Here is a 19,106-nt window from a genome sequence, read left to right as displayed (position 1 = left end):
CTTCGGCAAAGGCATGTGGAAGTTGAAAAATGGATCTCTGGTGGTAGCCAGAGGATAGGCAAATGGCACGTTGTACAAGACTCGTATGGAGGTGCATTCAGATAGCCTCAACGCAGCAGAAGATGAGGCATCACCAAATTTGTGGCACAAAAGGCTGGGTCACATGAGTGAGAAAGGGTTGCAAATTCTAGAAAAGAAGTCACTTATTCCCTTTGCCAAAGATGCGAAATTGAACCCTTGTGACAACTGCTTGTTTGGGAAGCAACATAGAGTCGCTTTCCATTCATCATCCAGAAGACAATCAGAGTTGTTGAGTAGAGTATACTCTGATGTATGCGGTCCCATAGAAGTGGAATCTTGGGGTGGCAGAAAATACTTCCTAACGTTTATTGATAACGCATCACGGAAGGTATGAGTTTATGTCCTAAGAACCAAAGCTAAGGTGTTCCAGCATTTTCAAACATTTCATGCTATGATGGAAAGGGAGACCGGAAAGAAGCTGAAGTGTCTCCGAACAGACAATGGAGGCGAGTACACGTCAAAGAAGTTTGAAGCCTACTGTGCTACTCGCGATATCCGACATGAGAAGACTGTTCCTGGAACCCCACAACACAATGGTGTAGCCGAAAGAATGAACCGGACCATTGTGGAGAAGGTTAGATGTATGCTAAAAATGACAAAGCTGCCAAAGCCATTTTGGGGAGAAGCTATTCGTGTTGCATGCTATTTGATCAATAGATCGCCATCAGTTCCATTGAATTTTGAAATTCCAGAGAAAGTATGGTCTGGAAGGGAGATTTCTTACTCTCACTTGAGAGTGTTTGGGTGCAAAGCATTTGCACATGTATCCAAGAAGCACAGACAACAGCTAGATGATAAAGCTACTCAATGCATCTTTATTGGCTATGGAGATGAAGAATTTGGATACAGATTATGGGATCCGAAAAATAAAAAGGTCATTCAAAGCCGAGATATGGTATTTCAAGAAGGCCAGACCTTAGAAGACTTTGGGCAACCGGCCAAACCCAAAGTTAATGATGTTTTAGAAATTGTTCCCAATCCTACACCATCATAGCATGTCACTGATAAAGAAGAGCTCCCGCAGCATGCAGCTAATGATGTAGAGTTGCAGGATGAATTGCCAGAAGAAGAAGATCCAGAAGAAGAGGGTGTGGAGCAGGGGGAGCCATAACCCCCTCCGCCAGAGACTGTTAGTCCACAATTGCGAAGATCAACAAGAGAGTCTAAGCTGTCGTCAAAATACCCTACTGCTAATTATATTTTTCTTACAGATGAGGGGGAGCCAGAAAGTTTTCAAGAAGCTTAGAATCATAAGGAAAAGAGTAACTGGCATCAAGTTATGCAAGAAGAGATGCAGTCCTTGTAGAATAATCAGACTTATAATTTGGTAAAACCTCCCCAGGGTCGAAAACCATTGCAGAACAAATGGGTGTTCAAGTTGAAGAAAGATGGCAGCGGAAAGCTAGTCAAGTATAAGGCTCGATTAGTTGTCAAAGGTTTCGAGCAGAAGAAAGGTATTGATTTTGATGAAATCTTCTCGCCAGTTGTGAAAATGACATCCATTTGAGTAGTTTTGGGACTTGCAGCTAGTTTGAATTTGGAACTTGAACAGATGGATGTAAAGACGGCATTTCTCCATGGAGATCTGAAGGAAGAAATTTACATGGAGCAGCCAGAAGGTTTTGAAGTAAAAAGGAAAGAAAACTTAGTCTGCAGATTGAAGAAGAGTCTTTATGGCCTCAAACAAGCGCCTAGACAATGGTACGAGAAGTTTGACACATTCATGGTGGGTCATGAGTACAAGAGAACTGCTGCAGACCAGTGTGTCTATGTCAGGAAATTTCCCGATAGAAACTTCATCATACTCCTGCTTTATGTTGATGACATGCTGATTGTTGGATAGGATGCCACAGCAATCAGATCACTGAAGAAGGAGTTATCACAGTCCTTTAACATGAAGGACCTAGGCCTTGCATAGCAAATATTGGGCATGCAAATTGTGCGTGACAAGAAAGCCAAGAAATTATGGCTGTCACAGGAGAAGTACGTTGAATAGGTGATTGCAAAGTTCAACATGAAAGATTCCAAGCCAGTCAATACTCCGCTGGCTAATCATTTCAAGCTGAGCAAGAGTTCTTGTCCCTCCTCTACTAAAGAAAGAGAAGAGATGGAGGCTATTCCCTACTCATCCACCGTAGGGAGTTTCATGTATGCAATGGTGTCTACCTGACTAGATATTGCTCATACTGTTGGAGTAGTAAGCAGATTCCTTTCCAATCCAGGAAAAGAGCATTAGGAAGCAGTCAAGTGGATTCTGAGGTACCTCAAGGGTACAGCAAAAATGTGTTTGTGCTTTAGAGATGCTAAACCAGTCTTGGAAGGCTATACGGATTCCGATATGGCGGGAGATCTTGATGGTAGAAAATCTACATCAGGATTTCTGTTCACTTTCGCAGGGAGAGCGGTGTCTTGACAGCCCAAGTTGCAGAAGTGTGTTGCTTTATCCACAATCAAGGCAGAATATATTGCTGCAACGGAAGCTAGGAAAGAGATGTTGTGGTTTCAACGGTTTCTCCAGGAGTTGGGATTAAAACAAGAAAAGTTCATGGTACATTGTGATAGCCAGAGTGCCATAGACCTAAGCAAGAATTCAATGTACCATTCTCGCACAAAGCACATTGATATTCGGTATCATTGGATAAGCGAAGTGATGGAAAAACAGTTATTGGAACTGATCAAGATCCATACAGATAAGAATCCAGCTGACATACTGACAAAGGTGATCTCGAGAAACAAACTCGAAATCTGCAGAGACATTGCCGGGATGGACTTCAAGTGAGAAGTCAGTTCTCCATATGGGCGTGGAGGGGGAGAATTGTTAGTGTCCAGCACCATTTCTCCACTGCCCAAATGGAGAACCCACTTGAAGAGAAGTGGGGTGGTAAGTGGGGGTGGCACCTCCCCATTAATGTGGGTGGGGGTGGCCACCTCCCCACTAATTGTTTGTGGTTCTCCTCTTCTTCAATTGTGTATAAATTGAGGTGAGGAGGAGAGGTTCAGAACACACAGAGATATAGAGATTGTGAGAGTTCAAGTGTAGTGAGAGTGCTATAGTGAGTGAGTGAGGTTTGAGTGGTGTAAACTCCCTCCGAGAAAATTCTATAGTGGATAGCTCTCCGTGGACGTAGGCAATTGCTGAACCACGTAAATATTCTTGTGTTATTATGTGTGATTGATTTTTGGTGTCTCACAGTCCCAACAATTTGGGCACTTCTTTCCGAAAATCTCTTACACAGATCTCCTCAAAGCAACTGATGGATTCTCTACTGAGAATTTGATTGGATCTGGTCATTATGGAAGAGTGTACAAAGGAATGCTCAGTCCTGATGAAACAACTGTGGCGGTTAAAGTACTCAATCTTCATCAACGAGGAGCAGCCAAAAGCTTCATAACTGAATGCCAAGTTTTGAGAAACATTAGACACCGTAACCTTGTCAAGGTCCTGACTGCTTGCTCCAGTACTGATTATGAAGGCAATGAATTTAAAGCTCTAGTATATGAGTTCATGCCAAATGGAACTTTAGAAAGCTGGCTGCATCCAAGAGATGGTCAATTGCAAACCAGAAAATTAAACTTTTTCCAGAGGATAAACATTGCAATAGATGTGGCTTTCACACTGCATTATCTTCATAATGAATGTCAAATGCCTATTGTTCACTGTGATATAAAGCCAAGCAATATTCTTCTTGACAATGACCTTACAGCTCATGTAAGTGATTTTGGTTAGGCAAGGCTTCTAAATGTGTATGTACCTATAGGTATACTTCTCTCTCTCTCTCTCTCTCTCTCACACACACACACACACACACATACACATACATTGGATTTATTTCTATATTGAAACTTCTATCATAAGATGCATTTAAAACATACACATACATTGGATTTATTTTCTATATTGAAACTTCTATCATAAGATGCATTTAAATTTCAATAGAATTGGAGCTTCACATAAAAGAATGGCCTCTTACCATGATTAAGAAAAAAATTCAGTATATCATTTATTACATAGTATTTGTGTAGTTGACCAATTTCATGACTTCTATCACATTGTTTAAGACATGAGTAAAGCTATAAGATCAAAATTTTTATACAAAATTCTCATATAGAATGATTTGCTATTTTGTAAAAATTTTATTTCAAACTAAAACATCCATTATTGTGGCTCACAATTTCAAAATGTCATTATCACATTGGCCCTGTTTGGTAGAGCTGTGGGAAAGTGATTATAAATTATAGCCTAACAGCTTATAACTTATAGCTGTGAACATAAGCTGATTTTTGACTTATAAATTAAGCTTCTCCTCCCCCACTCAAAGAATAACTTGATTTTTGACTTACAAAAAGTTATAAGCTGTATTGTTAAGCTGAACCAAACACATCAAAATAGCTTAAATTAAGCTAAAAGCTGAAATAAGCTGGAAATAAGCCCTACCAAATAGGGCCATTATCTAGTTGAGTTTTTATGTATAAAAATTTAGTTTGTTGATCACTTTTCTTAACCAGTATGAGGTAATTACAAAACTATGTTATGGGTGAAGAGGTGTCAACTCGTGGGGACACGTATAGCTTTGGAATCCTCTTGTTGGAGATGTTTACTGGTAGAAGGCCTACTGACGAGCTATTCAAAGACGATTTGAACCTTCACAACTTTGCTAAAATGGCATTGTGTGGGCGAGTAACAGAGATTGTTGATCAATTCCTATCAAGTGAGGTGATGCAAGGAGTTCAAGATTGCATTGGAAGTTTGAGTGAGCATACAAGGATAGAATGCTTAGTTTCTGTATTTCAAATTGGAGTGGCATGCTCATATGATTTTCCAATAGATAGAATGAACATGAGTGATGTTGTCTTGGAATTTCTCTTAGTCAAAGACAAATTTCTTGGAAATGGAGTGCGCGATAACACAACCCAGTTTACAAGTGAAATCTCTGAAGCTATAGTATAGTATGGTCGACAAATTAATTTGTTTTGTTTTGTTTTTTTTTGTTTACTAGGCATAAATATCTTAAATTCTCATTTTCCTTTCAATTTCAAAGGTTTTGTTTGTATGTAAAGTTTAAGGTTTTGTTTGTATGTAAAGTTTCCTATATAAATGGGTTTCTCTTTGTGGAGTATCGCGTATCAATGTCAAGAACGCTAGAAGTTGTTGATTAAAATTGAAATTCTCCTCATGTTTTTAATCTTGTTTAGTTAAATTATACCAATAGCCTTTATAGTTTATAGTTTAGTGAATTGTAACTTTAGTCCCTGCAAATTTGAAAAAATATAACCCCTACACTTTCAATTTTGTTGCAATGTAGTGGTCCATTTGTGATTCATTGTTAACGTTTTGAACGGAAAAAATCACGTGCAAAATTAGAGAGACCAAAGTGAATTCAAAACAAACTATAGGGATCATTGGTATGTTGAATACAGTCCAATCTGACAGGTTTGGTGTGGTTTTCTTAATTCATGTTTTGATTCTGGCTTGAAAAATAAGGGAATCGGTCTCCATGAATCCATTCTGGATTTAAGTCGACAGTTCTGGATTGGAATCGAACCAGACCGTATATAACTTATGTCATATACCTACCATGCACCCTGATACATATAATCCTACCCTCTTATGTATAAATCAAACCAAAATCCATATCATTTCAGTTTTCTTTTCTCTTCTCTATGTTGCTAGAACTGATTTTTTAATTATTCAGCATAATTTTAGTTTTGTAATTGTTATTAATAGGGCAATCTTTATTTGATGGGAGTTTTATATTTGTTACATGTTGAACAAAATGTTTATTTACTAGATATTATGTTTGTTTAAGCTATGGTAGATCAATATGTTTATGTTTTGAAAAATCATGGATAGATTGGTTTATTAGTTTATTTGGTGAATGTTATATGATTTTTCTTGTGAATATATTATGTGAAATTGTGGTTTCAAACTGAATCAAAATGCTTTTAAATGGTTTGGTTCAGATTGGTTCTACGATTTAAATAGATTGGTTTGATTCCAATTTTTATAGAACCATAGATAACGGATTGGTTCTGACTTTATTCCAATCTAGACTATGCTCACCCCTAATTTTCAATTGATAACAAAAAATATTTTTCGTTACCTTAGCTTTTTTGAGGTTTAATTACTCAAAAGTCATATTTATAAGGTTGGCGCTCCATTAAATCCTATTTCATTATTTTAATCAATAAGGTCCCATGTTCAAAATATTTATATATATATGACTATTTTACACTTATTAAAAGGCAAAAGGAATTGAAAAGTGTCAATTCGATAAGTGTTAATAAAAAATTATTAGATGCTCCAAGTGCATTACATGACAATATTTTTTACCAATCACCAAGCATTATGTTTCATGTCCCAACACAAAATTGTGGGTCTCACCCTCTCCACCAACCATAAATCTTCTAGTAACCACCTGACCATATTCTAAAAGCACTAGATAATTTTTCATAGTTCAAATGGATACTACCGTTGTGATATTTACTTTTTTGAATTGTTATTTCAATATTTTAAAACTTTTATTATACACATCTATTTTTAATAAAAAAAAAATTATATTTGGAGTCTACACAACGAGACCTATCAAATAAGACCACTATTGAATATAAAACTTTATAAAAATAAAATATTATTTTTTTACCTATACAAAACTAACAATATCTTTGTTTCCGAAACGATCCAGTAAAACTCATAAATTTCTCAACTTTTTGCAGTGTTAAATGAGAAAATTATCAGTGATGGGCATGACCCGCATGGCCCAGGAAAGCCCAACCCACAACTGTCTTGGGTGACCCAAGTGGTCATTTAGTCATGGCCCAGTAGGTGAAACTCAACAGCAGGCCCACTCAAGACCCTACACTAGTCCAGGCCCTATGACATTTTGACACCTGTTAGATAGGGAGTTAGCCACGTAGCAGACAAAGATCCTGCATAGTTATTGAGCCCAGGTATCAGGTATTAAATAAGGTTGTCATGGCATAAAATGCAACACGATTTCTCATTCTCTAGTATGGTGAAACCACCATGACCGACGGTGGGTAGGCCATAGACTTTTGACCAATAAGACAACTTGAATGGACAAATAAATGATATAAGGATGCCGTGATCATGTTCACATGCATGCTCATATTCAAAACGACCTTTGGTCCAGTCAATTCTTCATTCAAAATGACCTTAAGTCCATTTAACAATCATACAAAGCGACCTTCAATCCAATTCATATGTAAGATAACCTTATGTCTATCTTGTCAAATATTCTAAATGGCCTTAGGCCCATTTCGTATCATTGTCAAATACATCAAACGGCTTCAGGCCCATTTCATATTCTCATCAAGCATACCAAATGGCCTTAAGCCCATTATGTATTCATACAAAATGACCTTTAGTCCAATCTTATAATTTCGTGCTTATCAAGCATGTTTCAAGTCCTTTACGAATCAGACAGGTAGAATATTCATTCATGATACAAATTCATGAGTTCGGAAAACTTACCACATAGGTAGTATTTAGAAAATAACATACATGAAAATATCTTTACTAAGATACTACTCACAGTATTCAATCGGCTGATTCGTCCTCAGAGTTGACCCTACACAATTTGTAACACATACAAAAATTGGATCACAATACAATTCAATCTGCTCTTTAATTCATTTATCTTTCTTAGGCTTCTTTCTAACTCTTTTGTTCATTTGGAATGCTCAATGTATGCCTAAGAATGCTCAGAAATGAAATAGAACGAAAATTGAAATATAAAACAGCTTTTCAAAGTTTCCTGAAACAGGGTACTTCGCTCAAGCGCACACTTGGTCGCTCAAGCAGTTTAACAATATGTAGAGGGTTCGCTCCAGCTCGCACTTGGTCACTCGAGCCGTCTGTAAAGATTGAAAAAGTACAAGATGCATGCGAAGTGCGCTCGAGCGACAAATTGTTCACTCAAGCGGTGAGGCAGAATTCTAGAATTTCTATAACAGAGTTAAAATTCAAACACATAGTTTAAAATCATGAATTTGCATGGCTTATCCACAACTTCAAAGCATACGTAGAAATTCTTTCAAAAACATGGATTACAAGGTTCATGCTCAAAGGATGAAACTCAACGTTCAAACCGAATGAATCTTTCCTCTCTTTTCTAATCATTCACTTATGTTGTTTCTTAGCTTATTGGTCCTTAGTAAGTCATAATTTACGCTTAAGAATGCTCGGAAAGAGATGGGACAAATATATGAACTTAAAGTGCCTTTTTGAAAACATGCTAAAAATGAACTGATGGCTAGAGCCATCTTTTGGTCGCTCGAGCCATCATTGGCTCGAGCTAACTTTTAGTTGCTTGAACCATCGTTCGCTCGAGCTAACTTTCGGTCGCTCGAGCCAACTTTTGCATAGTGAAAAATACTGTGAGCCATCTATGAAATTTTTGGGTTTCAAAGTACAAAGTTTGGCTTCCAAACACAAATTCAAAGCCTTGGGTCATGCTTGGATCATTCAAAAACATAAAATTACTTTAGAAAACATATATATATATATATATATATATGACCCCTTAAAAACCATTTGCTTTAAAACCTCATCAATTTGGCAAAATTGAGCTTAAAACCCTCATGTATGCAAGATTTTCAAACTCTTATATCAAAACTCAACTCCAAAGTGTATAAGCTTGCATGTTTAAACCAAACTCTTGAAATCACATGGAAATACATATGGATGAGCTCAACTTGAAACCATGAGCTCAAAAGTGTTATGAATTGCCAACATAAAACTTCTATACATGCATCAATTCAACTTCAATTCCCTTCCAAGACTTTCAAAACATGGAATTAATCTTCATAACTTTATAATTCATGATGCATGTAAGTGACAACTCCCAATTGAACATGGATTACAAAGTTCATGCATGCATAGCACCAATTTCCTCATTCCAAGCTCAATTCTTACATTCTGGTTCATTATCTTCTTGAATACACATAATAATTGACTTAAGCTCATAAATTAAGGTTCAAAAACCTACCTAGAGGCCTCAAGAACAATAATTCTAGCAAGATTATGAGTTGTCTTCTTCAATTCTTCAATCCTTGAGCAATTCTTAAAAGTTTTTGTTCTTTCTCTCTCCACAAGGATGATTCTCTCTTTTTCTAGAGCTCCAGCAGATTTTGTGTCTAAGTGTGAGTTCAAATAACATTGCTTATCATATATATAGTATGTAATTAGCTTAAGCTAATTAATTAAGGATTAGCCTAATTAATCAAGGCTCATTCTACTTAATTTAATCTAATTAATTTAATCAGAATCAATTTTTAATTAAACTTCACAATAGGCTCTAAAAATTACGTTGATCACAATAAATTCATCAATTTCGGTTTCTGTTACCTTTACGGCCCTCAATTTCATATTATGGCAGAGATTGTAACAGATTTTTCTACAATCAACAGATAAACATCAAAAAATCATATAGAACACATAATTAGCATTCAGATTAGACATGTAAACACATATATACTTAATGAATTAAAAGCTTAATACGGAACAGGGTTGTCACAATATTGCCCTACACTGCCCCACTCATACTCCCTTCCCATTATTTGAAATCGTAATACCTAGTTCAAAAAACCAATGTCGAACAAACGATGGTAGTTTGGATGTAAATCACTGAACTAGATTTTGGGAGATCGCTAAGGGATGTAGTTGTCACAAAGGTCAGTGGGGGAAATAATTGGATTTATGAAGACAAACTAAGAGATCACGATGTAATTTGAGTAAGAAGAGAGAGATCGAGATTGAAATGTGGGGTTTAGGTTTATGGTTTGATATGAGACAAAGAGCAAGGGAACGATGGCGACAGGCTATAGAGAATGAGGGGGAAGTAGCTACAGGTTGTAAAGACGAAGATAAGGTGGTTACAAGCTACGAGGAGGAAAATGGAAAGGGCTAATTGTTGCCAGAAATTGTGGTACTACAAAATATATATTTGGTGGCACGAAAGGTGGGGGGAGGTTGTGGTGGTGAGGGGCAAAGCTGGAATTAATTAGGATGCTTAAAAAAAATTGTAAAAATTTATCAAAGAAATGAGATGTCTAACAATAAATTTGGAGCCTCCTTTTTATTCATTTAACTAGTTTTCTACTCACGCTACGCACAGGTTGTGTTTGAATCTTCACTTTACGTAAATTTAGTTTTAACTTATGATTTTTTTAGTATGATTTTTTTTTTCTTCTTCTTTTTTTATTTATTTATTTATTTTATTTTTTTTGTTACAGGAAAATCCTTCCTACCCTCCCGCAGGTCCAAGGCAGCGCCCCTTGCAGAGATCACCAGGATGTCCTGTTAGCCGTTCCGAACGAGGAGACTATAACCTGGGAACTTGCCCCGATCTCCCAAGACAAGCTCCGCTTAAGTCAGGACTCACACAGTGGGGGAGCATTGAACACACACTAAGTGCTGATTAGACAACTTTAGGTCCAACTTCCTAACCAGCTGTACTTCGCCTAAGAGATTGGTTCAGGGGAGAGGGAATTGAACCTGTGACCTTGGGGCTTAAACCCCAAGCCTTAACCAAGTATGATTTTTTTCAATTAATTTTTTTTTTCAATTATAATATGTATGATTCTATTTTCATAAATAATAAAAAATAAATATAAATATTTTAGGCATGAACAAATATATTTTTTAATTTATGTTTTAAAAAAATTTCAAATATTTTATTCAAACCAAACGCGTTTGTAATTTATATATATTTTTTTAAAATAAACAAAAACCAGTTTATAAATTTTTTATAAACATAAACAAAAAAGTGTAAACGTTACTAAATATTACATAAGTAAATCAATTTTAATTTTTTTAAGATTGCATTTTGCTAGTAAATTTTTTTTTTAGGGGGGAGGTTGTTGACACCCAAGCTGATTAAAATGGAGGGCGTTCCATTCAAACCTCTAAAATTAAATTTTAAAAATATTACATATTTTTAAAAAATTATTAAAAATTTTATCAAATATTTTATATGAATATGAAATCCGCACAATATAAATTTCACACTTATATAAAATATTTGATAAAAACTTTTATAAAATTTTTAAAATCTCTAATAACACCCTTTAAATTTTGTTTGATCAAGATTTAAATATTAAAATATTTTGTTTAAAAAAATAAATTTAAACAAAATGACCAAATCAATACCCTCACCACCTGTTTTATTTCTATCTGACTCTTAAGAGCATCTCCAACGGTTCATCAAAATTTTCATCAAATCTGAATAAAAAAATGACTTTTTTCTCATTCTGATACGAAGGACTCCAATGGTTCATCAAATCAAATTTTCATCAAATCTGCACCGGGACAACCGGTTGGTTGACCGGCTGGTCGATCGGCTGGTCGACCAGTGAAGGCAAATTTTTTTTTTTTTTTTGAATTGTTTAAACCTTTTCAGTGAACTGTCTGAACCTTTTTCTGGGATGACCGGTTGGTCGACTGGTAAGACAAACTTTTTTTTTTTTAACTGTTTGAACTTTTTTTTTTGAACTGTTTAAACCCTTTAGTGGTCGACCAGTTGGCCAACCGGCTGGTCGACCGGTTGGTCTCCCCCCAACGGTCAGGAACAGTGATTTGATGAAATGCTGCGCCTGTTCTCATTTTAGTGAAAAGTTTGATGAATTCTCGATTTGATATCGATTTGGTGAAACCATTGGAGCTCAAAAAAGTGTTCAAAAAAAAAAATTGGTGAAAAGTCACTTTTTTGAGCTCCAATGGTTTCACCAAATCGATATCACATCGAGAATTCACCAAATCTTTCACCAAAATGAGAACAGTCGCAGCATTTCACCAAATCACTGTTCCTGACCGTTGGGGGAGACCAACCGGTCGACCAGTTGGTTGACCACTAAAGGGTTTAAACAGTTCAAGCAGTTACAAAAAAAAAAAAAAAAAAAAAAATTCCCTTACCAGTCAACCAACCGGTCGTCCCAGAAAAAGGTTCAAACAATTCAAAAAAAAAAAAATTTGCCTTCACTGGTCAACCAGCCGGTCGATCAATCGGTTGTCCCGGCGCAGATTTGATAAAAATTTAATTTGATGAACCATTGAAGTCCTTCGGATGAAAAATTTGATGCCAGATTTAGTAAAACGTTAAAGATGGTCTAACATCTCTCTCATCAGATCTCTCACTCCTCAGTTCTCTCTCTCTCCCTCCTCCGCTGATGGCGTAGTCCTCCCTCTTCCGCCCCTTCTATCCGGCCAGAAAGTCTCCATCTACGTCAGCAACAATAGTGCCGCCGCCAGCAATGGCGGAGCTTCGCCACTGACCACCGCCGGAGGAGCAACTCTCTCTCATTTGATCTCACTCGCACCCTCTCTCACTCTCACTCCTCAGATCTCTCTCTCTCCCTCTCTGCCGATGGCGCTGTCCTCCCTCCCGCGCCCCTCCTCCAGCCTCCGCTCCGGCCCACGTTCTTCAAATCTTTGGCCGATGTGATCGTAACCTCGGTTTCGTAATGGTACACCATTGGATCTGGCACCGCCTCGTCCAGATCGGTGTTTCTCTCCTTCTCTTTCTCTCTCTCTCTCCGGCGGTGTCTCCAGGCGGCGCGTGATGTGTGTGTATGTGTGTGCGTGTGTTGATATTGTTGAACTGTCACTTGAAACATCCTTATTTAAGTCTCCTGCATAGACCTTGCGAATCTCAGCGCCAATTCAGATCTGATGTTCTGAGTGATCTCACCGAACACCAAGAAACAGGTTCGACAGCGGGTCATCATCTGAAGCTTTGCAATAAGCTTCAATTATATTCATTAGTTTATTATTTTTTTACATATCTATATAATAAAACCAGGTGATTTTTGAATTTATCTTACGTACATTTGTCTTATTAAGATATTTAGATAATTTAAATTTATTCAAATTATAAAATAATAATTGAGATATATTTTTTAAAAAATATCTTACATATACATTTTTTATTTTTTTACTTCTCTCTTATTTTTTTTTCTTTTCTCACTCATCTTTTTATGATACGTGATCTCACTCTCCTCTCTCTTTTCTTTTTATTTTTTTCTTTTATTTTTATTTTTCTCTCTATTAGTTTATTATTTTTATTTTCTCCGTTTTGTTCACTTATTTTTATTATATTATTAAGACATTTGGATATCTCAGATCTATTTAAATCATAAAACAATGACTGAAATATATTTTTTAAAAAATGTTCTATATATACGTTTTCTATTTTTCTGCTTTTCTCTCTCTCTCTCTTACTTTTTCTTTTTCTCACACACCTCCTCCTATGATCTCATGTTCCTGCCTTTCTCTCTTTTCTTTTTAATTTTTTTTATTTTCTCTTGTTTTTATTTCTCTCTCTATTTGTTTATTTTTTTTATTTTCTCCTTTTCATTCAATATATTTTACACATATTTTCATACAATGTTTGTATGCCAATAATGTACTAGGACATTACAGGTATACATACAATTTTCATATAATTATATAAACAAAAGCAGTATTGTGTGTATGCCTGTGGAAATTGTATGTATGCCAAGCATATCTATCTATCTAACTATATATTATATAAGTAAGAGCGAGTTTTCGTGAAGAGTTTTGTGAGAATTTCAAAATTTTATAATAAATTTGTGATTTTATCAAATTAAAAAAAAAATTAAATGGTGTTGGAACTACAATTATATTCTAATCCTAATATTATTTACACCGTGCCTTCAGGCACGGGCATACACTAGTCTATATAATAAGGGAGAACGATTTTTTAATCTCTCCAAGAATATAAGAATATATCAAAAATACATTTCATTTAAATGGCTGAAATGATTCCTAATTAATATCTAACAATTGAAGTATGTGTAGTGATTTTAGGATTGGAGATGTGTTCTTCTTGCTGATTAATTTTTTATTTTTGTTGGTGTTGTGATGATCTGGGTGTTGTGAGTGCATATTGTTGTTATTGTTGTGAGTGCATGTTGTTGTTATTGTTGTTGGGGTTGTGAGTGCATCTTCTTCTTGTTGTTGATGATGAATGATGATGAAACAGATAAGATATATGTATAAGACTTGATCTGTGCAAACTAAATTTTTATAATTAAAATTTGTACATATAAAAGGCTCTGATCTGTCCAAATTAATGGTGATGATGCACATACAAATATGTTTTATTTTTAATTTTGTGATTTTTTTTTTATGACGATGATCAACAGATAGGATTTGGTGATTATGTTGTTATTGATGAACAAATATGATTTGTTGTTGATGATAATGATTTTGAACAGATGAGTGCGTGAGAGAGAAGAAATATTTAAGCAGAGAGAAATTTTTAACAGATAAGATTTGGTTCGGCTTGATATTTCAATAGAGAAAAAATAAATAAATAAAAAATTGAACAGATAAAATTTTAACATATAAAATTCAAAAAAAAAAAAAACTTAATAGATAGAAACAAATTTTGAATTAAAAAGATTAAAAAATTAAACAGATAGGGAAAAAATGAACAGATAGATATAAATTTGAATAGATAGTCAACAAAATGTCAAACAGAAAGAAGAAAAGAAAAAAAAATTTCATTGGGTAAAATTGGAAACAAAATGGTTGCGTTTGGTAGAGTTTTGTAAATGAGATTTGAAAATATGAGTTGTATTTTGAGTTTGTGAGTTGTGAAATTATGATTCGAGTGTAGAAAATTTGTTTGGTTATGGTTTTTAAATAGAGTTTTGAATTGTGTTTTGAAAATGTATGTTGAATTAAGTTTTGAAAGTTTGATGTGACATGTAAAATAAGAAAATTTATTTGGTGATGAGTTTCGAAAATAATTTTCAAAACTTAATTCAATCAATAATTTATAATCAAACACACAACTCATATATCGATATCCGTATTTTTTATCAACAGTAATAACCAAATTATTTTTAAAATATTGAAATTAAAAATTGATTTTTTTTTCAATTAATTGTTTTTCAATAATTTTTTTGAATAATTTTTTTTTCAAATAATTTTTTCATTTTAACTTACTTCTATGTCAATTATTTTGTGTCAATTAATTTTTCTATCAATTCATTTTTTAGGCCTGTACAAACATCTTGTACAATACGTTTTTTATTTTTTTCTAAAATTTTGTTAAAGTCAACAACTTTTGAGAATACATATTAATAAACATTAACATAAATAAGTATGTTTAATATTTTAAAATACAAATCATAGCGTAAACCTTATAAAACATTATCAATTTTTTTTTTCCATTTATTACATTTTATTAATTTAGTAAAAGAATCATAACAGTTTAGACATGTATTATTGTACTTCGCAAATCAGCACCCGTGAAACTCATATAATTGGGGGTGATATTGGTGTGCAAAATGACTACTTTGCCCCTGTTGATTTAAATGAGAAGTTGTTACATAAGAACAAAATAAAAAGGGTAATATAGTAATTTCACTTATCCAATACCTACCACCTATTCTATTGTAGCTGTGTGTTCAACACTGTGGGGTAAAGAAAAAGGAAGACGATGCAGATGATGCCAAAAACCTGCAAATTTATCAGTATACGGATGTAATTAAATTAAAAAATTAAATTGGAAAAAAAATAATAGATAAGAAATGAAAAGTAAATAAAAAAAATAAAAAATAACCTTTTGAACCTTCTGAACCTCAGCCTTTCTATAAAATCTGAATTCGCATTCCTTTAACCACACCATCTTCACCATCTCATTGCAACACCTTCAGCAGCTCCATCAAAGAACAACATTAATTAAATTCAGTATATCCGTGTGAAGGAAGAATTCAATTACAGGTTAGTTTTCATCCTAGTTCATATTAGCTTCACATTTCATATTAGCTTCAGAGTGTAGGAAGGGGAAGTGTAGTCGAAGAGCAGCACCAAGACAATCGGGCGGTCATCCGGCCGGTCATCTCATCCCAGGCACCAATTTGCCCTCCGCACTCAGTTTCCCTATCTGTTGCCGATCTGTTCCTTTTTTTCATATCTGTTCCATTTTTTCACACCAACATCATACTGTTTGATATATTTTTCATACATTTTTCTTAACTCATATGTTTTAATATACATTTTTCTTTCACTTTTGCAGTCATCATGCCAAGAACAAAACGAACCAGACCTAAGCGTGGTGAATCCTCAAACCCTGTACAACATCAACCACAGCAACAACATCATGACTATCCAAATAATGATTTTTTCACGTATTATCATGAACAAGCCTATTCACATTTTATTAATCGACCAATTATTACAGGGATAAATATAAAACTACCTTCTCAATATGATCCACTCTTGCTTGGCAAATTAGATACAATGAGATGGTTATCTTTAACTAATTTACCAAATAAGATATATCCCCGTCTTGTACAATTATTTTATGTTCACTTGACACCTGGTGACCAACAAAATGACCTCTTGTGTGAAGGGGAAAACAATCACACTCAGTTTCCGCGCTTTCGCACAAATTATTGGAGTTGAAACAGGAGATTTACAATGCTATTTTCAAAATGAGGCTGCCTTAGAAAAAATTGTTGATGATGTCACTGAGGTTTATACCACAATTTGTGACAACCGATTCAGCGGCAGTAATTTACAAGCCAGACATTTAAAACCACACATTCGTATTCTTCATCGATGGATAGTTGAAAATGTCACTCCCAAAAAAGGTCGTTATGATACTGTTTCATGTTTTAATGTTTATTTGTTATATTGTTTTGAAATTGGACAAAAATTAGCTTTATGTTTCATATTACTGAAAGAAATGATGGTTGCAAAATTTGATACTCTGAGTGGCCGGTCACTACCTTTTGGAACTTTGTTAACCATAATTTTCAAAGCGCATGATGTCAACCTTGAAGGTGAAGTAGATGTTAGAATCACTTCACTAATTTTTGAGTACACACTGACCCGAGCTGGTGGTGCTGACACCTTGATGGGCTCTATTAATTTTGAAAATAAACCAATACCTGATGAGGAAAAACCCAATGACAATGCCATGCCACCAAATGAACAACCCCATTACTGGACTATAGAGACCCTAAGTTTTTTGTAATTACACTTGAAACCCTGAGCCTTAGGTTAATAGCATTTAGCCCTAATTCCGTAAAAGTCTGCATAAGGGCCCAAATAAAGAATAATTTTTCCGTGTATTACCATATTTGGAAATACCCTAAAACTTGGTTTTATTTATTTTACCTCCTAATTTCTAAATTAACTCACACATTTTATTTTTATTTCTATTTTTTTTGTTTTGTTGTTCTTTCATTTATTGTTTATTTGAATAGAATACTATTATTTATTTGAATATGTACATAGTTTAAAAATATATATATATATATATATATATTATTTTGGCGGAAAAGTTGGTTAGATAACAACAAACACAAAAAAAATAATAATAATAAAATAAAATAAAAAATATCTAGATATTTAGCTTTCCATAGTCATTAAGCTAAGATCCCTTATACTTTATAAATTGAGAGCTTGTCCCAAATTCACTCTCACGTTTTCAAAAGCCCAAGGAGAGGGTGAGAGAGGGAGAGTTGGCTTAAGAGAAGTAGAGAAGTAGGAAGAAAAAAAAAAAGAAGAGAAAAAGAAGGAATCAAAGGTGATTCAAGAAGGTAAAGGTAAGAACATACCTCTCTGTTATCTACGCCAATCCTTTTACCATCTCATCCTATTGTCTAGTATGCCTCTTGTGTTACAAATTAATGGTAAATAGGGTTTTTGGTGTGTGTGAAAGTGTGGGTATGATATAGTGTCATTGTCTTACAAATTTGTGAAATTAGGCATTGCTGCAACTTCTCTAATTTAAAAGAAATATCAAATCTATCTAATTCTCAAATCTGAATTTATTGTAGGATATTTTGTGTGTTTAGAGCTTGTGATAATTTTATTAGCTCCTAATTGTGTGTTGTTAGGGCTTGGATAATTTGTTGAAAAATATGGTCCTGAGTCTTTGAAAAATAGTCCACTTTTAGAAATTTTATAAAATTCTAGAAAAATCATCTCCTGTTGGTTCTTCTGTCAAAATTTGGAACTCTGAGTCCTCTTTCCAACAGATTTTATTTGAGTGAAAACCATCGGGTAGATGGAGAGAAAAGCTAGTTTTCCCAAAGGGTGACAAATCTGGACAGATTTTCGAATATAGTTTGTAGATGAATTTTTGGAGGTGCTGTGCAACTTCTGAAAATTGGAACTGAAACTAGACAGATTGAATATTGTTTCTGTGCAATTTCAGCCCCTAATTTGACCTAGAAGTATTTTTACTAAAGCGTTCTTGTTAGCCTTGCAGAACCGAACAGTGCTGGAAATTGTGTTCTATTATGTTATTTGTCTCTAAGTGTTTCAAAGCATTCCTAATGTTGTTTTCTTGCCTTACTATACTTATGTATGATGATCATGGACTATATTTCCTCTCATATGTTTTTCTCATACTCTTTTATATGACCGAATTACCGAATGTGACTAACTTACTTAGCAAAAGATCTAATAAACGGGAAATGATAAGGGTTGGCAATGGGTGACGTTCGTCTTAGTGTTTTAGAACAATTTTATACATATGAATGACATGAATTATGATGGGATTAATACCAAATGAGTTAAGTCTTGCGTAAGCAGTTTAAGCGAGCCCTTAGGTTGACCTGGATGTATTCAGACTCTATGCGGTGGTTTCAGGGTGTAAACGAGCCCTAGGCACGATTTGGGTGTAAGCGAGCCCACTTGTTGGTCGTTCCTTTTGAGGTCCATCAATGCCACTAACAGGTAAATAATCGGAAGGTGGGCATAGGTGGTAAGGTTTGCAAAGCAGCAAAAGGGAGAGTTCTGAATAGTCCGGTGTTCAACCCTTGTGGTTGGGTAGAAGGATCTTTTTGGGGGGATTTTAAATGTCTAATCTAACTACTAATCCATAGATCCTTGTTGGAAGATTGTATGTTATGTTAACTGATTTGTTCTGTGTATGGTTGATCGATTGATAGAAGATATGGGGGTGTGTATGTTTTTACTGGGCATTCCAAGCTCATGGCGTGTCATGCCAGGTGAGGAA

The 19,106-nt window shown here is 34.7% G+C and overlaps 1 protein-coding gene across 1 annotated transcript; it reads left to right on the top strand.

The window, feature by feature from the left end:
• The first annotated feature begins 4,612 nt into the window (after nucleotides 1–4,612).
• LOC145802168 (putative receptor-like protein kinase At3g47110) lies at nucleotides 4,613–5,029 on the top strand. The gene has a single exon (XM_082894837.1). It carries the CDS (start codon nucleotides 4,613–4,615, stop codon nucleotides 5,027–5,029), a length of 417 nt encoding a protein of 138 aa, XP_082750963.1.
• The last annotated feature ends 14,077 nt before the right edge of the window (nucleotides 5,030–19,106 follow it).

Source organism: Camellia sinensis, chromosome 11 (assembly GCF_055761805.1).
Source record: "Camellia sinensis isolate YWXY chromosome 11, ASM5576180v1, whole genome shotgun sequence".
NCBI classification, from domain to species: domain Eukaryota; kingdom Viridiplantae; phylum Streptophyta; class Magnoliopsida; order Ericales; family Theaceae; genus Camellia; species Camellia sinensis.
The sequence above is the reverse complement of the archived record's forward strand: the minus strand, read 5'-3'. Positions and strand labels throughout refer to the sequence as shown.